Source organism: Zonotrichia leucophrys, chromosome 1 (assembly GCF_028769735.1).
Source record: "Zonotrichia leucophrys gambelii isolate GWCS_2022_RI chromosome 1, RI_Zleu_2.0, whole genome shotgun sequence".
Classification (NCBI taxonomy): domain Eukaryota; kingdom Metazoa; phylum Chordata; class Aves; order Passeriformes; family Passerellidae; genus Zonotrichia; species Zonotrichia leucophrys.
The window spans coordinates 40233551-40258469 of record NC_088169.1 but is presented as its reverse complement, the minus strand read 5'-3'; the positions used below and the strand labels follow the sequence as shown (position 1 = coordinate 40258469).

Below are 24919 nucleotides of genomic sequence, written 5' to 3'. Positions count from 1 at the left end.
TTACAGACCTAATGCTCCCTGTGGTGGGAGCTGTGACACCCTGCCCACGTCAAGGTGTGAACACATGACAGCTGACTAAGCTACCAGTGCTTACTCCTGCATCACTTAATGCATCTGTGTAAAAAAGGAGTTGATTCATCTGGAATACAGGGGATGTTGGTTTGGAAATGAGGTTGTAATTGTCTGGGGAGGAGGGAAATGCAGATATTTCCAGCTCTGGAAGAAGGAGAAAGTAGTGAGAAAGGACAGGAAAACGTAATAACATGTTGTAAGGCACTTTTATCTGTAATATCTGTGGCTTCTGTAGAAAAATGGATATTGGTTTTCAGTCTGTGTTTCACTTCTAAATTTCTCTTAGATCTGAGGAAGAGTTTCTGTGTCCAAGTTATGGTCTGTTTGATCAGCTATACCAACTGGTTTTTTAGTACTTAGATTGTTCTATCGGTATTTGCTTTTTTTGGCAGCAATGTTGCCCTTTTTCAGAGAGGGAATCCATGAGAGTAATTCAGCTGTGTGTGTACTTTGGAAACATCTGCCAAAGGATGAGTTACATCCTAAGAGTGCCCATTTCTCTCTGGTGACTATGACACCAACTTTAAACAACCAGCCTATTAAGTAGGCTTTTAAATTACAGATATCTATGTTGGGTCAGATTAATCAAATCCAGGTCTTGTAATTAAAGAGATTTGGTTAACAATGTGTTAATCATCACCTACAGAATGTTGGCAGAGACCAAGGGAACCTATGCTTAGGACACCAGCACAAGTTAAGAGTAGCTGTGCTGTGCTGAAATGGCAGTACAGTCATGCTTGCACATACACAATGTTTTTTAGCTGATAATGATTCCATCTGACCAATTAAGCACTGATGGACTCTGAAAAAAAAGTTTCAAGGTATCTGGAAAATTTATGAGCCAAATCAATGGGAAACAAAATTGAAGAGAAGTATTTTAGTATCTCTATGATCTTATTTTTCTTTCAGGGTAACTTTTACAAAAGGCTGTTTATAGTATTTGCAACAATTTCCAAAAAGGAAACCCAAACAAAATAATATGTTAGAATTGTAACAGAAGTTGAAAATACATGTGTAGTGGGGTTTATTTGTTGGGTAGTTTTGTTTCTTGGGTGGTTTTCACACAATCCCTCTTGGTTTGATAAATGCTTTCTCTAATGAAGATAAATACAGAATCCTGACAGAAATTTCAACCCATCTTTTGAGTCTAAATTTTAGAATTCAGAACATACTAAGGATTAAGCAGATAAAATAGATATAAAAATATCACTTCACCTTAAGAAAACTATTTGATTTTCATTTGTTGTATCTGAAAATAGCCAAGTCTTGAGTACATATCATGAATGTATTTACATTTTTCCGAACAAGATAATCGAGTATTTGATGTCATGGTTTGTTGTTAAAATAATTTTCAACATAATTCTCTACACCAGTCTGTTTACTTTTTTCTGTTTGATTTCTTTTTTTGGTATTAATCAAGTACAGCGAATTTAAATATTTAAATTTTAAATACTATTCCAGCTACTTGTGGAGCATATGTATCTTTGCAATTTAAAATACTGGAGAGCTTCTATGTTTGATTTACCTAACTGCAGAGAAACTACAGCTACTTCCTTTTTCTCAAAAATGTACAACTTTGGAAGGACTTGAGGGAAGGGGAGGGGAAGTCAGGCTTTATATGGGGGCAGGACAAGGTTAGGAAACTTCATGTGAAGAATCAGTAGTAAGTCACAGCATTAAGAAACTGAAAATATCTAAGCACACTTTTATTCTGCAGTGTGCCAGAGAATTTCCAGCATCCTCCATTTCCTCTTCTTAGCACTGTACCACATACAATATGGCGGAAGATGTTGTGACTAACAGAAATTAAGATGCACCTTATGTTGCTAGCCACAAATTCTCTATTTTAACAGTGTGAACATAACCACAACGTTTTTTTGTGGTGACTTTTGACGGCTAAAATACAGTGGAAGCTCCTCTGTTTGGGGGAAGTAGCCCTTTAATCTGATGTACAGTGCTGAAGTTGGAAGATAATGAGGTCATTTTATCTTCATTGAATAAACAATGTTGCTTTATGTTATTAAACACTAAAAATTCACTCTATGTCAATAACACAAACAGTGTAAAAAGTTGCTTTTTACTTTGTCAAAGCTTATGATTTTTAAAATTATATCTATCAAGTTCTGCATATGAACCAGCTATAGAGGAAGTTCTTTGGAAATACTTGACATTAAGATGAGAGTATGACACTGAGCCAGACTGAATCACAAGACTTTTTTAAACTACAAATGTCTCCATTCTGGGTTTATTGGAAATATGGAAATAGCTATCTTGTCCTCACTAATTGAAACTTATTGAAAATTTGATATAATTGACCACAACATTTTAAAGTTTCTTATACTTCCATATAATAGCTTTTCATTTTAGCATGTCCATAAACTTTTAGCCTTATGAAGCCTTTTCTCCTGATTAAGTGCTCTGGAATGACTTGCTCTCTACAACTACCTAAAAGGAGATTGTGATGAGGTGAGGGTCAATCTCTTTTTCCAAGTAAGATAAGTGGAAATGTCCTTTAAGTTGTGCCAGGGAAGGTTTAGATTGAATATTAGGAAAAATTACTCTCCAAAAGGTTCATCAAGCACTGGAACAGGCTGCCCAGGGCAGAAAGAGGTTGAGTCACAATCTCTATTGCTGTTTAAAGGACATGTAGATGTGGCACTTAAGGACATGGTGGACTTGGCAGTACTGGGTTAACAACTGGACTTGATGATCTTGAAGTTCTTTTCCAACGTAAATGATTCTACGCCCAGCCATCTCTGCTAAGAAAAATACAAGAATGCTTTTACTGATGCAGCTGTTAATTGAGGCTTGCAGTATGCCTTCCCTTCTGAGACAAACAAGTTCCAAAGCACTGACACCAAAGATAGGCTGCTGTTGTCTCATTGCTCTATTTTCTGTCTTGACTTGATAAATAATGATTCTCTTTGTGGTTAGTATGTTCAGACACGTGTCTAGATTTGTCATATATTCAGGGAGATGTAGATTTTCCTATCACCGCTTGCTTTGTTTTGTTCTTGTGACTTTTTGAACCCGTTCAAGATTTTTGAAAACATTAGACCTTTTCAAAGGTGGTAAGAGAGAGCAGAGATGAGTTCTAGGAGGGACATTTGAAAGAAGTGAAGGAATGTTGGTGTGATGTTGGACAAAGTATTTTGAGTGGGATTTCTTTCCCTGCCTAGTTAATCCCTGTACAATCAGGTGCAGAATCCCTGGAACGAAAGAGGGGTCCTGGCTCCATAGCCTAATGATACTGCCCATATCTATACCTAACAAGGTGGAGGAAGGGAGATCATTTATATGTTCTAGTGCTGCTTGTGCATTTCGCATTGACGAAAACAATGAGATTAAATGTGTATGTAATATTTGCAGTCTGGTTCAGTAATTCTCACTCTCCCAGAACTGCTTTTTCAGTTACTGTGCAATCTAGGTTTTCTTGAGTGAGGGGCCTATCTACCTAACTCCCTCAGGATCAGGGGGTTTGCTTCTGGGGGACCTTCTTGCTAGGCAGACACCTCAAGCAGTACATACCAAAACCAAGTGAATTGCAGAAGTGATAAGAATTTTCTTCCTTTTGTTTTTGGTGATTATAGCTATGCCTTAATTTCCAGTTGATGTGCACAGTTTTAGTCATGAGTTTACAGTCATCTGGAACAGTTTCACTAGAGCTGAGGAAAGGATCTCTGAGGTCATGAAAAAGCTTCTGTTATAGTGCCCTGTCCAGTTAGGATCTTCCTTTGAATACAGAGGAAGATTTAATTAAAGGCAGCCTTCACTCTGATGTGATTATGGCCTTTATAGCATTTACCTCCTTTCTCATAGCATGACTGAAAGACTGAAGAGGTTAAGACCAGTTTAGAACGGTTCTTTCTCATTTTAGAATGACAGCCTGTGCTTGGGCTGTCAAGCAACCAGCAGCTTGGGCTGTACATCCAACTGTGAGTCATAAAATGAAAGTAATATAAACCATAAATCTTTGTTTCCAAAAGCAGAATGTGTTTTTGCTAAAAGTCTCGCTACCTCATTGGGTATTTAACAATAACCTTGTTAATAGTCTGAAAAATATCCCCACTCCTAAAGAATGTTGGTTTTTCCTATACTGTCTCCCTTTGTATAATCAGCAATGCATTTAATGTCTTTATACAAATGTCAGTGAGATACAACAAATCCCAAATAAATAAATAAATAAATACACCAGATTCAGAGTTTCTACATGCTTTTCACATAATTTCATTGCTGGGGTATGTTTACAGATTTGTTGAGGTTCAGATCTCTTCCTGTTCATTTCGCTTTGCTTTGACAGCATATTTCTTGTGGCATAACAGACAGTAAAGAGTCACAAATGCTGAAATGTGGCATAACGCAGAATGCAGATGGGACCGCTTTGGGCTCAAGTGCTGTGGCTTCACAATGGCATTCAAAATAATGGCTGAGGGATGACTGTCATTCCATTTATGGGGCTCATAATTTCTCTTTCTCCTGCAGAATCTGAAATGAAATCAAGCCCCAAGGCAGGCACAAACACAGGGAATGTGGTTTTTTTCTTATAGGTAGGAGAAGGGCCTCACGAAAACTGGCTTTTTCAGTATCACAGTTTTTAATGAATTGGTTTTCAAAATTTTTTTTCCCTCCTGTAAGGCAGCTGGGCTTCTTTTGGAATGAGTGTGTGCATAGTCTTAGATTTAACTTCAGTTCCGCTGGTTTGCTTTTATTTTTACTAGAAGGAGAGATTCAGGTGGTGGGGACAGAAGCCTTAAAGGGGTTTGGTAGTTTTTTTTTGAAGGGGTGTGTAGAGTGCTTCAACATTCTCAAGAGCTGTCTTAATCTTCTCAGGTCAGCATGCAGCATACGCTGACCAGCTCTTTTACTAGAAATTAAAATTTTGTTTTCATTTTGACCAGTTTTAGAAAGGGTCATTTTCAAGGCTTGGGTTCAAATTCCAAAACAAACAAAAAAACCCTTGAACCTTTATGAGTCACAGGCAATGCACCACACAGACTTAAACAAGCAATTTGTAGTTGTAGGGAAGTAAAGAAATCCCCTGTTTGTTCTCTGATTCTTGGCTGAGAACTGTGAGTAAATACAGTAAAAGTACTTAAAAAACCAGAAAGACCAACTGTTACCTGCAACCAAATTCAAGGTAAATGTGGTGTACTTAAGTATTTTTGTTTTCAGGGTTTCTTTAACATTTTGTTTTTGATTTTAGATTTCTGGGATTTGCTACAATAGCAGTATGTTAAAAGTTCATCGAATTCTTTGTGTACCCAGATGGGTAGCAAAGATATTTTCTTGGACTCTTGAACCAGTCTTCTCATCTGCGGAGCCAACGAATGAAGTTCGAGTGGGAATGGGAGCCACAGTTGACATCCAGAGGCAGCAGAGAATGGAGTTACTGGATCGTCAAATCATGATGTCTCAGGTTGCCCAAATGAGGCGGCAGAGACAGCAGCAGGTATTGCTATGCATTCTTTAAGGATTATATTTTTTTGGTTCATAGATTTTGCATTGTTCCTGTTTCTTAGAATTATTTTTTAATTTTTCTCCATCAGTCTTTCATACACCGTTGTACTGCTGATAGCCATTTAAGTGGTTTGTATAGCTTTGTATGTTAAAACTGCTTCACAAGATGGGAACAGGATGTCAGACAATCTTGTGGGGATATCAGTACTCCTGGCATTCTGTCACAAAAAGTGAGGCTGAAAGGTAAAGTGATTGCTTCTTGGTGTCTTTAGTGAAAGCCATTGTGTAAAGTTAGAAAGTCAAAATGCTCCTTACTCTTTTGAGTATCTGTCTGGTCAGCAGCCTTTTCAGAGAGGCTGAAAATTTTCTATGAAATTCCTTTGTTTGTAGATGTATAGGTTGTTTCTTAAGGGCAGAAATTAAAATCTCTAAGTTACAGAGGTAAACCACAAGTGACTTTCTTTTTGCCATGTTTAATCCTCTTGGTTTATTTCCTTATTGAACAGAATAGCAGTCTTTTTATTTTCTCTGTTTTATACAAACTAACAAATACAGATATTCTCAGTCTTTGTGTTGTAGGGCAGCAAAACAAGGCAGGTGGTGTCTCAATTCCTGTATCTTAGATATGTTCTCTGTCTTCACTGAGTTTTCTTTGCCTGAAACACAGTTGTATACTGATACAAAAGTTCTTTTTGTGTTGGGGGTAGTGCAGTGCAGACAGATATAGCTGTGTTACCTTTAATGCATTCCCAGAATTAGAGGTGTGGTGGCATAAAGCTTTGGCCTGCAGCTGGAGTATGAATCTTTGTTTTTAGTCCCTGATAACATTATTCTGGTTTTCTTATTTCCTTAACATTTCAATATGATGAAATTATTCCTCAAGCAGAAACTTCTAATCTATCTTTCTCCATTCCTATTAGAACACTGATTAGTTTTAACATAAGAACTGAACTAGAAATTACTCAATTCTTGAACATTGCCATTGTAATAGAAAATGAATTGAAACTGTATGTTGGACTACAAACAGCTGTGAGGAGTGCAGCCGGGTTTCTTCAGATGTGAGAAAGGAGCCACTTCCAGTTATGAAGGACAGTCTTTCTAATATCTCTTTAATTACAAAAAGTGGTAAATAAGTTCAGAACGGTAAATGATAAAAGAACTGTTGATAACATTTTCTTGTCATCTTGTCCTTTCCCTAGGCTATGAACAATGAAAGTGGAAAAATGTCTTTTCATGTTTGACTTCAAATAGAATTCTTTAAAAAGGTGGAGGGGTTTGACTAAAATGTAGGAACACTGTTTGAACATCAGTAAGACGCTTCCCTTTACAAGTTGCTGAAACACTTTCAAGTTACCTTCATGTTTAGCCTTTAACTTGAGCACAGCATTTATTTAACTGGTAGTGCTAATCTGTGAAACCCGTGATCAGAAGGCTATAGGATCAATGTATGAATGTTCCATAGAGGCTCTGCAGAAAAGGTTGTCATGAAAGCTTTTGACCCACCTGATGTTTTTTATTGACTCATTCACAGAATTTACTGGTCATCAGCTAAATCGGAAAAAGCATCACTCACAAATGTGCAGTGGTAATAATGAAAAACAGACTATTTTCCTCTCAAAATAATATTTGAAAAGTTGAAAACCATTTTCTGGGTTGGTGTACTTGGGCCTTTAGAAATTTGGCAAGGTGTAATTTGAAGACAGTGGAGTGGAAGAGATCATGCTAGAGATGAAAAGAATTTAGATGATAATTTTACCTGTGGGAGTGAAGCTATAAAGAATGCAGCTCAGTTTCTTAGATAGTTTTTTTTTGTGAAATTTAAAATAATGAAAGCTGCGAAGTACATGTCAGTCATCAAAACAGGCTTTGAATTATATTCTGGGTAAATGTTGTGTGGATTTCTGTTGTCCCAATATGCTGTCTGTAGGTAGTGAGCCATAGGTGAGATAAATTAACATTTTCTCTCACACTTTCTGCTTTGCTTGGTGCGGGAAGTGAACTTTAACTTTCTTCACTATGCTATAATGTAAGAATTTTGTTCAGCTGCCCCTTGGGAAGGTGCTCTGCTCATTCCTCCCACTTCTTTACTCTTCAGTTAATCTGTTTGAGACATGAGACAGTGCAGTTTCCTTGGATGTTGGTAGCATTGTGGAAGGAGAGCGTCAGTGCTTCTAATGGGGCTCCATTGTCTGGGCACTTTTAGCAGACTCTCATAAGGGAGGCTCTTCTCTTAAATAGATAATTTTTATAAGCATCTATTTATAAGGAAGTTTACTATTTGAGTCTTCATAAGAAATTCTGAAGAACATGAGCCTGACAGGTTATGCAAACCAACAATAAAAGTTTAAATAAAAAAAAAAGTGGGGGCGGGGGGGTAGGGGAAGGGAAGAAACTGGGGGCAATGCCTTTCTCAAAAGTTGTTTAGAGTATACCTGTATGATACTGAGATGTAAATAATTTTATCTTTTTTTTCCCTGCTGTTCATTAAACACTTCTATCCAAAGCAGAATTCACTTTGAATGCTTTCTGCAAAAAAGAAAAAGCAAGAAACAGTAACCCCAGAATTTCTTTGCTGGCAATTCTTTGAGCTTTACCATTCCCAGTCTTTTTCTAGCTGAACTCTTCTGGTCTGGAGGAACCTGAAGCATGGAACTGTGTGTGTGAGTGATGAGTTGTCAAACACCCTTGAATTCAATGAGTGGATTGAGTGTGTGGTAGAATTTGAAAGTAAACCCACCAAGTTCATTACTCGATGTACCTCATTTTAGCTCTTAAATATTCTGCTGGCACTGTGTCTGAATATGTTGCTAGAAGCTGTTATGTTGATAGTTTCTCAGGGGAGTGTGGTTAAATGGTGACTGGTTTTGTGTTTGTTTCTAGTTGCTGTGGATACAGCTCTTAAACACGTGGTAGTGTTCATCTAGAAAACTTCTAGATCTTACTGTGTTCTTTATTTGCTTCTGTGGATATTGCTGAGAAATTACAATCTTGCCCCAAATGAATTACATAGCATCACCAACATTCACCTTTAAAGGCAGTAGAATAAAATGTGTGCCATATGTACTCATTTACTGAAAATACCAGCTTGCAATTTTTTTGCTGCTTTTTAAACTTTGCTTTTGTAGTTATTTTCTTTCACACTCTTTTGTCTATCCTACTTTGTAAATAGTTTGTTATGTTTTTCTTTTTTTCCCATTATCTGATCTTCTATTCCCCTTCATATCACTGTCACATTTTCATTCCCCACTGTGCCATTTTCTTCCTACATTTTTGTCACCTCTTCACCTTCATCTCTCTTGTTTCCCATACTTTGTATTTGCTCCTATATAAAATGCTTCTTCACTTTGGGGAAGTTCTCTCCTGTCATGTCTGACCACCAGTAATCATTTGCTATTTTATCCTTTTGCTACTGTAATATTGATAAAAGTTGGTCTTCCTCTCCTGATGTTTCTATTTTTAGGTCTCTTTTATTTCTCAGCATTTTTCTAAAGTTTATCTTTATTGTAACCCAAATAAAACACTGGTGGGAAAAGGGAAGCAACTGCAGCATCTGTGCACCAGTGTGAGTATCAGGGCGTCAACTTGACTTTCACTTCCCATTGAGAACGTGGAGGGAGGCTGGCAGAGACCCAAACTGTGAATAGATAGGGAAGATATTGTGCCTAGGTGGTATTGGCTACTCTGATGTCACTGCAGACTGTTATAGGGAGGTGGTGGAAGGTTGCAAAAAGGTGGGGAGCACCTTGTGTTGGCATTAAGTACAACTCCTTGGAGCACTCCTTGCTGTGCCCATTCGGGATGGGCGGTGTATCAACCTCAGTCCCTTTGTCTTGAAAGAATGGGTTTTGGATCTGCAGAGCATTTTTGCTGAGCATGTTAAGGACATCATATTGCCTTCCTCTTTAATTCTCTTAAGTGTCTTGTATCAGGGAAGAGCTTCACCAGGTTGCTCCAGACTGTAACAAGCCTACAGCCATACATGAAAATCTTCATTTCACTACCTCTCTATCTACCCTGTTGGCCACTTCAAGCTTATGCTGTCTTTTCCCTCCTGTATTCTTGTTCTTCTCTTCCAGCTGCCATTAATTTTCACTGAGGGCAGAATCTCCTAGGTTCATACCACATGGTATCTCATATGTATATCTCATCTTCATCATATATGAGATTCTGCTGCTTGCAAAGACCAGACTTCTATAACAAAGGGACTTCCTCTAATTGTTTGTTCATTAAATGTCTTTCTCCTGGGACACAGGAGAGATGTTCTGTGGGTAGGCACACTTAGTATCTGCATTATTATGGGGAGCCTCATATCCTGAACAATTTGCAAGTTTCAGATTTTGTCAACTAAGGACTGTGTGTCTAGATTGGTAATTTACCTTCTGGTTATATCTAAGCAATAAACTCCTGACCTTGGAAAAAAATAGATTAATGGAGCAAAGGTTTTCCTGGCTCAAAAATTCTTCCTCAGGAATGTTATCCTCATTCAGGAGGGTAGAAAAGAAATTCCCCAGTGAATATACTCCTAGACAGTCCAATTCTGCTTTCTTAAAGTGAAGAGCTAGATCCAGGCATATTTTTTAGCTTTTCTACTGGTACTGAGATGGCAATTCAATGGAGTTTTCTTGAATCACTTCACAAGTCTGAGTACCAGCAAGAAGTCCTTCCAACAGATATTTTGAACCATGAAGACCTTTTGCAACCTTTATACATTGCCAAGTCCACAAAACCCCTTGTTGTCACAGCCAGGACCTCAGATGGAAGCAGCTTTTCCATTTTGTTCCACAAATGTGTGTATCATTGTCAGGAAGGAAACTACCAGACTGCTTTATCTGAATAAATGGGTGAGACTTTCAGCCAAGTGTCACACCAAGTCTTTTCTCTAATTTGGTTTCCATTCCATTCAGTCTGTGTTACTAAGGCTTCTTTGGGATTTTGTGACATATTTTAATAGAAACTGCCTTTAGCAACACTTGCATAAACTCCAAAGACAGTGATATGTAGGGTACCAATAGGATAAAAAAGCTTTTATGCCTAGACTCCAGGGAAATGTGTGCACAGGATTTGACATCATATTTTTAATGAATTCTGTTAAGCAGTGAGTGATTTAGAGATTCATTTCAGCCCATGAATGACGCCTGTATGCTGCAGCAGTAATCACTGTGGCTAAATTTAGACTCAGTATTCTATCATTCTTCCCTTCCTCTGCATGCCAGTGTACACACGTGGACACATTTTGAAATAACAGACAGTTTCCATTTTTGTAGAGAGAACAATACCTTTTCCTTCAGACCTGTGTGTCTTAAACTCATCCTTTGCTTTGTTATGCTCTTCTGGCATTTTTCAAGCCTTGGTTATTCTCTGTAGTTGTTTAAAACTATTTTCTTTGCGTTGAAAAATAAACTTGTATTTATATCAAGAGTGTATGGGGTGTAAAAACTGCATATGCTGCTGATGTTGGCATGCCTGAACTCTGGTTTTTAATAGTTTCATTTCAGCAATGTATTTGCAGCAGCTGATAACCCACTGCTATCTAGACATTCCGGATTATTTTGCTGTATGACTTCTTTAATGGATTCTAGGTGTGAAATTAAATATGTTGAATTTCCTGTTGAATTTCCCAGTAATGAACAATTCATGACTATTTCCTCTACAGACTACCACAGAAACTTCAGATTTCTGTCTTGTTTATGGAAGTTGGCAATTCCACAAGTTGACAGAACTAGAGCCAGCAGACACTAGTACAACTAGAATAAGCTGAGTGTGTCTCATTAACAGCCAGCTGTCACAATCACAGGATTGAGTTTCTCTATCTCCTGCTCATTGGTAACACCCTGCTCATATATTGAACAATCCTTTTTTCTCTTGGACTGGAATGATGAAATTCTCTTTCATTTTGACTCAGCTTTTGAGCTACAGCCTTTGAATTTGGTTTAATATTTGTAATCAGCTTCCTCTAGGGAAGCATTGATTGGACAATTTCATAAGGCAAAACACTGTTTTATTTCAAAGCAAGTAAATTGTTTGGAAAATAGAGTATTTTTATTCTTCTATGTGATTGGTCTGTATTTCTTTCCTCTGGCAATTTAACTAGAGGCAATTTTTTTATAAAAAGCATATGAGATACCAAATTGCCCCAGACATTTCCAGAGTATTTAATCCACTGTTGTTGAATCAAGTTCTGTTTACAGAAGGCAGGGGATTTTTTAGGTGTACCTGTCCCTTCATTTCTAATGAACATGGTGCAAATAAGGCATCTGTTTTGGGGCAGTCAGTTACTGGATGCCAGGTCTGCTTCTGTTGTCCTTCCAGTGTGCACTTAGAGAGACTTGATGGCCAATTTCTTCTTCCAGAGTGCCATTCTTCCAGATGGCTAATTTCTTCTTCCATTTTCCATAGTATGTAGTGAAAAAGAAGCCTGTGGTTCAGATAGTACATGGTCCTCCTTAATATGTGGGTGTTCTGGTTTGAACTCTGATACTTGCACATAACAAGTGTGAGCTGGTTCCGCCCTTGTTCCTTAACATGCTGCCGTGGTGGCTTAAGCCCAGCCAGCAACGAAGCACCACACAGCCACTCTCACCTCTGCCTGCCACCCTGGTGGAGGGGTGAGGAGAATCAAAACTAGGTTGAGATAAGAACAGTGTAATAATTGAAACAAAGTAAAATACAGTAGTAGTAATAATAATAAAAATAATAATAATTTTTTTAAACCCACAAATATGTGATGCACAATACAATTGCTCACCACTGGCTGACAGAGACCGAACCCCATTCCCTAACCTGGATCAGCCCTCCTTTTGGTTAACTCACACAGTTGTATATCCTGGGCATAGTATTCTGTGGTGTGAAATGTCCTTTTGTCCTGCTCAGCTCACCTGTCCCAGCTATGCAACCTTCCAGCCTTTTTTTGTGTACCTCCTCACTGGCAGAGCATGAGCCACACAAAAATTAGTCCTTGACTTAAGATAAATACAGCTTAGCAACCCCCCAAATATCAGTGTGTTACCAACATTGTACTGAATCCAAAACACAGCACTACCTGTCACTAGCTGCTGAGAAGAAATTTACTCTGTCCCAGCTGAAATCAGGACAGATACCTTAAGAGGTGCCACAGGTGCAAAGTGTGGACACCTTTAATATTGACTTTGAGATGTTAATAAATGGAAGCTAATCCTATTTGCAGCTAAGACAGAACTTGAACCTTCACATCCCAGAATGGGATGCTGATCTGTTTTTTTCCCTATGTCATTACAGACTAGTCTTTTATTTACTAAGGGATGTATATTTACATTATGTAGTATTTGTATGATTATGTAGTATTTTTGAGGATTTAGGTTTGAGTTTCCTTTATGCCAAGAGTTTATCTCAGCTTGTTAAATCAAAACAATTTTGGAACTCTGATTTCTCACTTTGATTCCAGTCTCTTCTTATTCCTTATTACTCTTTGAAAAGGTTTTTGCATAGGAGATGAGTGAAGAATTATCTAATGATCATGCTTCAATAGCAGTTCAGTGTCACAAGTCCAGATCCAGAGAGCCATGGGGTAAGGATTAAAACTGACTCTGTTTTGTGCAAAATGTCTAATACAGAGCTAAAGTTATTTCCTCAAGTACAGACTCCATGCTCATGCTGGTGGACCTGCTTTCAGCAGCTGGAACACTGGACACTCCCAGTGTCATGCCAGTGCATGAAATCCCTTCCATTGTCTCTCAGGCAGCTTCAGAAGCCAGATTAAGATGTTCCTTCTAGATTTCAAAGGAAATAGCTGATCAGGCTTCAGAAAAGACCACATGTGGATTTCTGAACTTGTGTGACATATGAGCTCCTCAGGGACAATGTAGGCATCAAAGTTCAGGATGCAGAAACTAAGAGCTGGAGACAGAGCCTTTTGGCTGAATAGACTGGTCTGTAGGATAAATTTTCAGGAAATTAGAATATCATTAGAAATTGCTGGAGTGCTTTACTTGGTGAAAAATTCTTTCTGTTGTTAAAAACAACACTTACAACATTAATACTGTTATGTTTCTACCCCCTTTTAAAAGAAGGAAGTTATTAAAGTAAGAAGAAAACAAAACACCAAAAAAATTCTCCCCAAACAACCAAAAAACAGAAGAGTTTTATTGTCACAAAAAGAGATAGGCTAGACTTTGAGTAAGCGTGCTGGAAATTTCACCATTTTTCTCTCTTATGCAATGTTTAGGGCAGCAGATATCATGTCATCCAAGGCTAGGCTTTTTATTATTTGTTTATTTATATCTTCAGTATAGGGACTTTGGAGTCAATGCATTGTTGAAAAATTTATGCCAGAAAAGCAAGTCAGTGTTTCTTATTTTCAGTAAATTTTGTTTTGAAGCTTTATATGAAAAAAAAAATAACACGGTATTTATATCTTTATCAAGTAAAGGCTTCTATACAGAGTGGAATATTTTACAAATGTAACTTTAAAAGGTGAAATGCAAAGCAATTTCCTTTTTCTTTTTTCTCACTGTGGTTAAGAAAAGGTGAATGTGACCTATCAGGAGGTTCTTCCTGTTTGTGCAAGTAGATGGCAAGTTGGCATTAACCATCTACAGGAGATAACATTATCAAAATATCTTAACCACGTGCATCACTTTCAAGAGGATTTTTAAAAGGCCTTTAATTTCTTTTGAAATTAATGTAATTAAAATATGTGCATATCTGAAGGCTGCATAACTGGATATTTGTTAATTGTCCATAATTCTACACTTCAATTTGTGAAGCTTTGGATAAGAAGTGTTTTTACAAAATATGCCATGGCAGGTGTGTATATGGGAAACAGGTTGACCTGTTTTTCAAAACAGAGAAGGAGATTCTCTGAAAAGAAGTGGCATAGCCAGGTTTTAGCAGGCTGTACAATCAGAGACATTTGCTAGTTCTAGATATTTCTTCCTTATTCTGCAGGAAAGGAGGATACTTCTTTCCTGTAAACAGAATTATCCCAGGCACCATTAAAAGAAAAAAACAACAACCCAAATTTTAAAAAAGAAAAACAAAATCAAGGATGTGACTTCAGAAGGCACAGCTTCTGTACGTAAAGACTTGGCAGCTGTCCAGGAGTAAATCATCAATATGGCATTTCCTTAAAACCTTCTCTGTAATGAAGAGCTGCTGTTTTCCCCATTTCTTTAGTTCACTCAATTTGTAAATCTCATTCTTGGGTCATCTAAACTTATGATGAGTTTGTTGTCGTCCTGTAACAGAAGTTTCAACATCACCACTGTTCTCCTAATCCATTTCCAATAGTGATTTATTAGAGACCAGTAAAATTACTTCCTTGGTATGTTTGTCTCCTATCAGGCAGTAACAAAGAACTTAAAATCAACTGATTCACCCAGTCTGTGCTGCTAAACAAAAGGAGACTTCTGACTTTTTCTAAAAAATTACAGCATTGGATTAAAGGGGGAAGAAAGTCTTACAGACCTTTCTTAGGCTTGTCTTGTCACCCTTCTAGTCAAATAATTAATGAAGCAGTGCTTTTGTCAAATCTTTCTCCTGATGACATGTCAAAGACTAAGCTGGGAACAGAGATAAGGGCCCAGGCACCAAATTGTGCACAGCATTTTTATGAATCATGGTCTAGAATTTTTCAATGCTCCACATTCTCTAGCGGAACACCTGCACTGGCTGCTCCCCAACACCAAAGATCAGGACCAAGAAAAATATTGCCTAAGATAATCTCAGTGCAAGATATCCTAAGTCTATTAGTTGTAGAATCTAGCTCTGGATGTAAGGGGCTTGAGGCATCCTCCTGACCTAGTCCTGGGTCATGTTAAGTCTCAGCCCCCAAACCATGTAGAGTTGAACTTAATTCTTTTTATAACAAACTGCCAACAGGAATCACAGAAGAACTGCCTGCATTTCACTAAATGGAGTAGACTGGCACACTGAAAGTGTTATCACTGAAAGTGCTGCTCAGAAAAGGAGCTTCCGTAGTTGACCCTGGAGCATCCCCACTACTTAGTGTTTTGGACCACTCCAGAGAGCTCTGTTATCTGGGACAAGGCTTCTGTGGAGAGTGGGAAGATTGGTGTGAGCTCCCCTGTGCTGTTGAGTGTTGGTGCTGAGGGTCAAGTGTGGTGTGAAATGCTTAAATACAGTTTGCTGATTTCCCAGGAGGGAGTCTCAGATGGTTTAGAAGCATCACTTACATAAATTAATCAGACTGGATATCTTCATGTGAAATCTTCTTGACTTCTCACAAGTAAGTCTGGTGGCACAGTGTAAAACCACTGTGCAACAGAAATGATAATGAAATTATGAAGGGGAGGTCTGCAAAATAATTTCTGTAAGGCAAGAATGAATATTGGTTTGGAAATCTCCTTCTGTGCATTTTTGAACTGGAATTTGTGATACTTACTTGATGTCAAGACATTATTTATGTTAAGACATTATTTGGTGCTTGGTATGGCTCAGTTTAGAACAGATCTTCATGTTTCTGCTGTGATAGTTAAGGTTGTCTGACGGTCTTTGCACAGTCACCATCCATACTGTGAGCCTTGATCTCAGCCTCCTGTGGATTTAAGACATTTGCTGCACTTCCCAGTTTTCCCTTACCTTTATGAGGCTGACCACATTACCAGTCCCATAGTGCCTGCTGCAGTTCCTTGAATCCCTGCTCTTTTGAGCCTGACCTTGTGGATGTGTGTCATCTAATTAGAAGCAAGACTGTGAAGGGAAACAATTTTCTTTCAGTTAAGATAAATGATCCTAATGCACCCGATTTTGGTGAAGTTTAAAAGACTACACAGATGAGTTGTGCATCACAATGTCAGGGTTAATCATAACCATCAGTGTTCACATACCAATAATGTTGGATATTTCCCTCCCATTAATATAGCTAAGAGCTGATACATTATGTTTACCACAGTTTCCAAAGGTTATTGAAATACTTGATTTTGATCTAATTGGTCTAGTCTGTTTTCTCTGGGAAGAGGTCTTCACATGAAACTCTTTTGAATGCTTCAGTCAACATCTGTAATTTATTAAGGTATCTGCTGTAAACCTTCAAAACTAAATAGTTGTAAGAAAATATTTGTAAGGAAATGGCAGTTCTTATTGAAACGAATGAATTCTGTGTATGTTAATGCAAACTGTATTGTAAGCTTAAGGTAAGGAAGTAGACAAGTCTGTAGCATTAGGTGAGAGAGCCCAGGACAGAGAGGATGCAAAACCAAACTGGAATAGCTCAGTATTGAAGCTCAGTATTGAAGCTCAGGGCACTGCTGGAAAGGTACATTTATTTTGGTCTTCAGGTACACTGAGATAAAGGCAAATTAAGGTATATTGTAGATTTTGTATTTGATATACATTATTGTGTATGACTTATGGTGCCTCAAAGGGATGTGTCATAGTCCTGTTAGTATTTTTACCAATTCAGTGTGAATGATTTGTGGCAGCATTACTTTCTTCTCAAGTCATCTCTAAATAGTAAAAACAGGTAAAGCAGCATTAGTGCAGTGCTCTCACTGAACTGTAGAGCTTAGTAGACTCTGAGAAATTCAAAGTTCAAAGTTCAAACTCAAAGTAATTCTTAGTTATGGGAAATTATATGTGGGGAAGTACAGGAGGCGATTCCCCAAGACCACAAGGGAGTGCAGTGGTGTCAGTAGAAGATCTGATCCCTCTTTCTCCTTAGGCTGATGCACCAAACCAGTTCTCCTTTTTACTACACTGTGCTGTTTGACTAACATGAGACTTACACAGAATTCTTTGATCAAAACCTCATGAATGCTAAGCAAATATTTTATACAGTATGGGAAATGTAGACACATACTTCTAAAATTCAAATTCACTAACAGTGGGATCTATGTCTTGAAAATGGGCGATGGCTTCTGGCTATTTCACATCTTCACAAGGAAAAATGTACTCTAGTATAGAAGGGACTGGAATATTTCTCAAGCTGATGTTTCAAGTCTCATGACTCTTCAAATGCTTTTTTTAAGTGTGCCATTGTACTGCCCCCTGTGGTGTCTGGGCTGGTTGAGTCTCCTCTGGACAGAACGGAAGGAAACAAAGGAAAGGGCAGGAATGCTAAATATTTTTTTTTTGTGAGCGCATTTAGCTGTTGCTGATCTGATTGAGCAGAGGGTATTTAATGCTCTAAGGATACATAAAGGCAGGAAGAGCACTCTGAGGGAAGAAAAGAAAAAGCTCTCCTAAGAGGAAGGCCTTCTGAGAAACAACGTTATAGAACTAAAATAGAGCAACTAGAGGAAGGAAGGCCATGTCCTATATATACAGAAAGGGAGGGGGATCTTCTCCATAGTAACAGGGAGAGCAGGGGAGGAGGGAAAGGACAACACAGACTGACAGACTGCAAAAAATGTTTCAACTATAGAAAAGAGATTGTTACCTGCTTATGGGATCTATAGGCTTTGTGTGATACAAAATCCGTTCCAAAATGTTGATTTTAGCTAATGAAATGAGGATTAATTATTTCTGGACAATTATAAAGCTTGTATTTTAGTATTTCTTCTTTATGTTCCAAATACCTTGCTATTACAAGATTGAAGTTTGGTTGTTAAGAGGAAGTTTCAGTTCTGTGATTTGCACCAGACCTATGTTACTGCTGTCTATTTGCATTATTACTATGCAGTTACAAGATGTTTTGGCACTGGAACATGGCCAGGTTTTGCAACAATATTTTATACACAGAAGTTAGGTAAATGTGGTGGGTCTGCAAGTCACACTGGTGTCACAGAAGTAGTCACTTGCATGAAAGTCCCAGGTGTCCTGAAGTTTGGGTTTATTCTGTTTCCTGATGTAATTTTACTGATGCACTGAGAAGCCGCTTTTGCTTTTTTCCCTTACTTATTTCTTGTACTCTTTTTCCTTCGTTAACTTCAGCAGCAATTTTGTAAAGTACTTGCAGGACCTGCTGTTGCCCCTCTTGCCAGGACAACCCCTGTTAGTAAAGACAGCTGTCTTTCAGCCTCAGAAACCTAGCACTGTGCTAAACAAATCTATCCAAATGGATCTGAAACATCCTTTCCTCCTTCTTTTCCTTACTTTGCAGTGATTACTTCCATTAACAAGTAAAGAAGTAACCAGTCCAGTTTTTGCTTCACAGGAGACTACAGCAGTTTTTGTCCTTTAAAATAAAGTACTTCACTTAAACATCTGCTTTGATATAATGTGGTACAGATGATTTTTTGTTTGAAGCATTTGTAGTTCTTTTTGCAAAGACTGACAGTGGTGTCTGCTTTCAGGGCGGGATGATTAACTGGAATAGACTGTTTCCTCCTCTACGTCATAGACATAACGCAAATTATCAAGATCACCCATCTGAACAAGGCATACCTCCACCTACTGAGGTTTCTGAAGAGCAGGTAAACACTTTCTATTTTAAAATGGTATTTTAAATGGTTAGGAATTAATCTCTACTAATTTTTTATCATCTGTTTACACAGTTTCTCCATGCAGCAAAAATGAGCATATAAGGTAATGGTTGCAATACAGAGACAGCATATTGTCATTACTATCAAAACCAGAGTTACAGGGCCCCTTGAGAGTTTCTACTTTTATGTGTTACTGCTTGTATTTTGTATTTAAAGCTGTTGATGGTTTCAGTAGTGGAAACTATTCAAATCTCATATAAGAAGTGTTTCAAAGAAAGAAGAATGATAAATGAATTTCATTATTTATCATGTAGAAATCATCTTCAAAGTCCCCAGCTTAAGTTTCCAATTCAGTAATTTTGGGGGTTTTTTTAATAAAAATGTTATGCAAAACACACTTGGGCTAAAACTTGGATGTTTCCCTCCATAATGTGGTCAACTAATTCTTCATACTGATGCCACATACAAGATTGTGTCCTTTCTATCAAGTATAGATTTACACTTCTAGACTTTTTTCTGATAGTTTTATTCTCAAAAGAGATGATTATTTACTTAGAAATTGAAGAATTTAAGATTAGTGTTATTCCTGCATTCAGAATTTATTGCTTGCAGTCAAGTTCACCAGGTTGTAGCCTATCTGCAGTTAGCTTTATTGGCCATTTTATAGTTTAAGGTCTCTGCTGCGTTTGAACAAGATTATGTTTCTTTCCCTTTTTCCTTTTTTATAAGGAGGTAAGTCAACACTTCGTAGCAGCAATGTGATTTTTAGTTTAAGCTGAGCTTCTCCCAAACACAAGTCTTTTCTATGATCTGATTTCTAGCTTTGATTGGATGTTAGATTGTGTTCAAAATGTTCAAAACTTTTTACTGCACTTTTGACTGCAAACCTTCAGGACTACATCTGGAAAGGGGAAAAAATCCAACAACAGCAACAAAAAGAAAAACTCCCAAAAAACCAACAAAACCCCAACTAACAACAACAACAAAAAAGAAAATAATAATAAAAACCCACATGAAAAAGCACATTCTGAGACAAAGCCCAGAAACTTTGTTTTGGCTGTCCTGAAGGCCTACTCAGTGCCAGTATGGGATGGACCAAAAGATTTCTCTGCTGGGTTGGCTTACTCCTTTAAATACTGGCAAATTCTGCTCATGGGGACTTCTATTTTTGGGCCAAAACTAATGAAATAGTTGCCAGTCTGGATTCTTTCCAAGGCCCAGATTTATGAAAGCAATATGCACTTATATTTTCTGATGCATTGAGGATGTAGGGCTCTCTTGATTGCTGTCATTTGCAAGGCTCTCTGGTCACCCTGCAAAGAAGAAGTCATTAAAGCACCTTTGGTTTTTCAAGACTGTACTAATAATGCCAAAAGTTGTCTTAAAATGGCAGAAGTGCAAGGGCTTCATCTGTTCATCACATTAAAGTTTGTGAGCATTTGCAATGCTTGTGGACAAAAATCTCTGCATTTCTTGTGGGGTTTTAGCACCTTTAGTTACTGTTGCCAGTTATACACTGTTTCCTGGAGCTGGATTCATTTCCTGTGGTTAAAATATGAAAAGATGAAAAGAGGATTTTGTTATTACTATTCCCTGTGGTGCTTGATGAGTATTTCTGCAAATAGGAACGTTGCAATTCCATCCACCATTTCTTAAAGTTAGAATTCATGGCAACTGCAATTAAAGCTTTACTTCTGAAGTGTGTTTCTGTGGTTAGCTTTCATTCCACTGCCTGCCCTTTTTCTTATAAAAAACCCACAATCTTAGATGAAAAATAAGAGTTGCAGATTACAAAGCTGAGTTTGGACTTAAATTGTTGCTGCAGAAGTGTTGAAAGTAACAATTCATTTCTCTCCCTATGAGAAGGCGAAAAAACGTGGCGGTGGATTGTAAGGTTGATGTTCTGACATCCAAGGTAGCTGTTCTCAAATGTGTTGTGGGGGTGTGTTTATATTAAGAAAAGGAGGACCTGCGCCTCTGGGCAAACTTGGCACTTGTATATTTCTCAGGAAGTCACCAAAGCAGAGATGACTAAAAATACTGAAAGTTCTGGAGGTGTCTTAGAGGAAAGAAAAGCTGCTTTTGGTGGCAACTTTCTTTTGAAAATACTTTCAGTGCTAGTGCTGCACATTGGTCTTGCACCCTGGGAAAATTCCTCTCGAAATGTGTACAGCCTCCTCTGCGTTCCTGCTTCACTCTGCTGCTGCAGGCTCACTGCTGGCAGAGGAGGAGGAGTGGCAGTGGCTCTCTGGCAGCTGCTGTAGCCCAGGACCTCCAGGTGCAGAGTCGTGGTGTCTGGCCATGAGACCCTTTGAAGCAGGAATAGGAATCTTTATGCTGCCAGCAGCCACAGTTACTTTGACATGCCATTCCCTGCCCTCCCATGTGGAGAGCCTGGTTCAAGCATGGCTTAAAGAAAGAGGCCATGAAGGGATTCAGCTAAGGGAAAAAAGCAGCCTTTCCCAGGCTTGATTCTGTAAATAATTAAGGTTCTCAGCCACCTTTTATATAAACAACAAGATTCTCAGACCGTTCTGTCCTTGGCTGCTCCTGGGAACAGATGGCCGGTCTGGGAACAGATATGAAGGTTTTGAGAACTTTTCATATCATGGTGAGAACACTGATCTTGGTTTCAGTAAACTAACTTCAGGTATTGTAAACAAAAGGAGCAGCTGAAGTTTTCTCTACAGCCTATCAGGAGCTCAGATTTTGCAATATGCATGAATTAACACTGTTATAAAAGGTGTCGAATTTGATCAATAAACTGGAGTCGATGCTGATCAAAGAAGATGGGTCTTCTCCCTCCACTTCAATACTCCCACACCTTTTTTCCACTTCTGGAAGATTAATTATAAAAGTGAATTAGTTATATTGTGACTTTCAGTCATACCAAAGTGAGACTTATAGATTTTAAATGTAATTTAAGTTGGTATTTAACCATAAATTAAATTTGCATTGCCTTTTAATGTCTGTTAACACAGAGCACAAAGTTAGGTGTCAAGTATGTGATATTATAAAGAGGACTGGTCAAGTGGTTATTGATTTAACAAATCACTATCTTAATGTGCCCTTTTCCATGTTTTTCTTCTGTCAGATGTCATTGATTTTTGCTTTGCAGAAGTTTTTGACAAAAAAAATTGCTTTTTTGAGTATATGTAGAAGCCCTCCAAGAATTTTCCTAAACCAGTTTAAGTATTGTACTTCCTCTACTTTAGGTTTATTAAAAAACTAACTTTAAGGTTTATTTAAAAAACCCCAACACTTGGAATTAATAGTTTTGAGGGTTTTTTTAAATGCTCTCTGGAGAAGTAGATCTTTTCAAGGAAAAGAGCTGAAGATGCATTCTGGATAGGTTTTCTCATCTGCTCTATAATTCTGTGTTTTGGTCAGTGTTGGTTTCTTGAGATCCTGTTCTAGTTGAGAGCAGCAAGCCCCCAGGTCAGACTGTAGTTGTCATGTGTGGTACCAGACTCTAGATTTTACTCTTCTTTCAAAATTGGACCAGCCAGGAAAATGCAGGTGTGGCATTTTCTGCAATCAGCTTTGAATTAAGTGGTAGAAAGCAGTCATCTCTGTGGCAAGGTTTTGAAGCACGCTGTCCCTGATAGGTATTTGATCAGTGGAAAAGTGATTTCTGACATTATTGACTAATGTGCACACAGTGTGAACAAAATTCTGGTTTTAAAGTGGTGTTCATTTCATTCACATTCATTTCACTTCATTTCTTTTCCAGGTTGCACGACTTATGGAAATGGGGTTTTCCAGAGGAGATGCTCTAGAAGCTCTGAGGGCTTCAAATAATGACTTAAATGTAGCCACTAATTTTCTACTGCAGCACTGATGGTTTTGTGTGTGAAGGAGCTTCACCCGATGGGTTTGTGCCTGCCTGGGAGAGGATCAAAGCCACCTGCTGGGCAGACTCACCAAGGTCAGCCTGCAGAGCGAGAGAGATACAGCTCCACGTGACAGGTGACTCAGAGCCATGTTAAGAAATGATGTGAACTGTTCCCAAGCCTTTGGATCACTTGGTGGTTTCTAGTCTGGTTATCCTTTTCAAATTAACTTTAGTTTCTACTCGTTACTGGATATCACCTAAATTTATTTTTAAATAAAATAGGTGGGTTTTTTCTTGTAAATCTTTGTTAGACGTTATCAGACTTAATGACTAGGAAAAAAAGCTCCAACAACTACAACAACTAGATTTACCTGTCAAGAAAAATCATATTTTCTTCATTTACAAGTCTAATTTCTCTAGCTTAAATGTTATTTTACAGTACTTGATTTTTTATTACAGTAATAAGAGGTTTGAAGATCACTTAATTTTCAACTCAATAAAGGGTTATGGGACTATTATGTCATTCTTTCCAAAGTTTTGTTAATGCCTGTAATATTTTATTTCTCAAATTTCTTTTTGAATAAAAGTTGTCATTCAGCACATCATAGACAGATAAGGTGAGAGAAGATTCGTGTGTGTATGGTGAGCTATGGCAAGTGACCACTGTAAATTTGAATTTTTACAAACAGAGTGAATTGCTGTTCAAATACGGGTCATGAAGACACTCACTGGAAGCAATAAAGGTGAATTGAATGATGCAATAAGATCAGAACTGGAATGATGTGAATGACTTCCATGGCTAACTCAGAGATGACTTCTAGAACAATGGATGTATGTGGTGTCCTATGTGCTGCTTTCAGTTTTTTCAGCAGGCTACATACTGTCTTAAAAGGAATTATAAAATGCTAACTTTTCTACATATAAGTCTAGTTTTCTAGTGTCAGAGATGAGGATGGCCCTGCATTTGCTGAATCCTCACTGTCTGATCAACTTTGTGTTGACCACTGGAGCATTAACATCAGAGGTGATCCAGGCTGGTACAGGAGGCAGCAGGACAGAAGTGCCAAGTTTGTGCCATGCTGGGTTTGAAGCTTGGATTGATTCCTGAATCAGCTTTGTGGGCTTGACTCAGAAGTGCTCAGTATTCGCACCTTGGGAGTTGCTGGAGGTGGGGTGCAGAGAGGGGAACATCTCTATAAAAGCAATCTGAAGGAGTGCAGGATTCCAGAGTGCAACTCCATGAACCAATCTACACATGTATCTTACACATTTCATGTATGTTTCTGTCTGTACTTGTGTGTGTGTGTGCAGCATGTGCATGTCTGTTTATATACACACAGGCATATTTATTACAAGTATACATTTAGAATAAGGCATAGTGCATAAGAAGTGTAACAGAGGCAATAACAGGTGCATAGGGGATGTTTTGGAAATCCAGATGAACACTGTGTACCACAGCACAGATTTTTGCAGTCTCACTTGGCCTGGAAAACGTATCAGGAAATTGCAAGAGAAGATTTAGGGGGAGAGAGTGATACTTCTCTTTCCTTTTTTAATTGACTGATAAAACTGAAAAAAGTCCTTTGGTCATACAAGTCATTATCTAGAAATTGCATCAAATTTGTGCAGCTTTCAGTACATGACATAATTTTTAATTAAGTCAGTGTTCTGTATGTATTTCTTTGGTATTTTGCAGTGGGTTAAGTAAGGGGGGTTTGGAATGACAGTGTATTTTCTTGGGCTTTGATCAATCTCCTTCAGGGTTTAGCTTGTTTCTGTGATCATATTATTTAGGGAGGGTCTGCTTTTTAAAAAAGGTTGAAAGGTTTTGTTTGTGTGAAGCTGAAGCTATGTGTGTGTGTAGACCACAGACACTTCTTTGCCCAGTGAACTCTGGAAACCTGCTGTCTTGGAAAGCAAAGCATACATATAAGAAAAAGAAGTCCTACCATAATCTGTATATGCAGACTACTTAAATGTTTTGAAACAAGTACAGGTTTTAATTTTGAAACATACGGATTCTTCCTTCACAAATATTTTATCCAAAAATAGCAATAAAGACTGATCAATAAATTCATAAGTCAAATTTTTTCTGTAGGAAATAAAATACCTATCCCAGAATAAATAAACATGCCCTTTTCAGACATTGCCCTGCTGTAGGGACAAGCACAAAGAGTATTCCTTGGAATTTTGAAAC

General features: G+C 38.0%; 1 protein-coding gene across 1 annotated transcript in view; it reads left to right on the top strand.

Moving 5' to 3' along the window:
* The window catches only part of UBAC2 (UBA domain containing 2), an 87524-nt gene extending 64186 nt beyond the window's left edge, over positions 1-23338 (top strand). The window contains exons 7-9 of the mRNA XM_064712278.1: positions 5276-5521; positions 18759-18878; positions 22621-23338. Of these exons, the coding sequence (XP_064568348.1) occupies positions 5276-5521; positions 18759-18878; positions 22621-22728 (474 nt within the window). The 3' untranslated portion in view covers positions 22729-23338. The remainder of the gene's footprint in view (positions 1-5275; positions 5522-18758; positions 18879-22620) is intronic.
* Positions 23339-24919: the final 1581 nt, after the last annotated feature.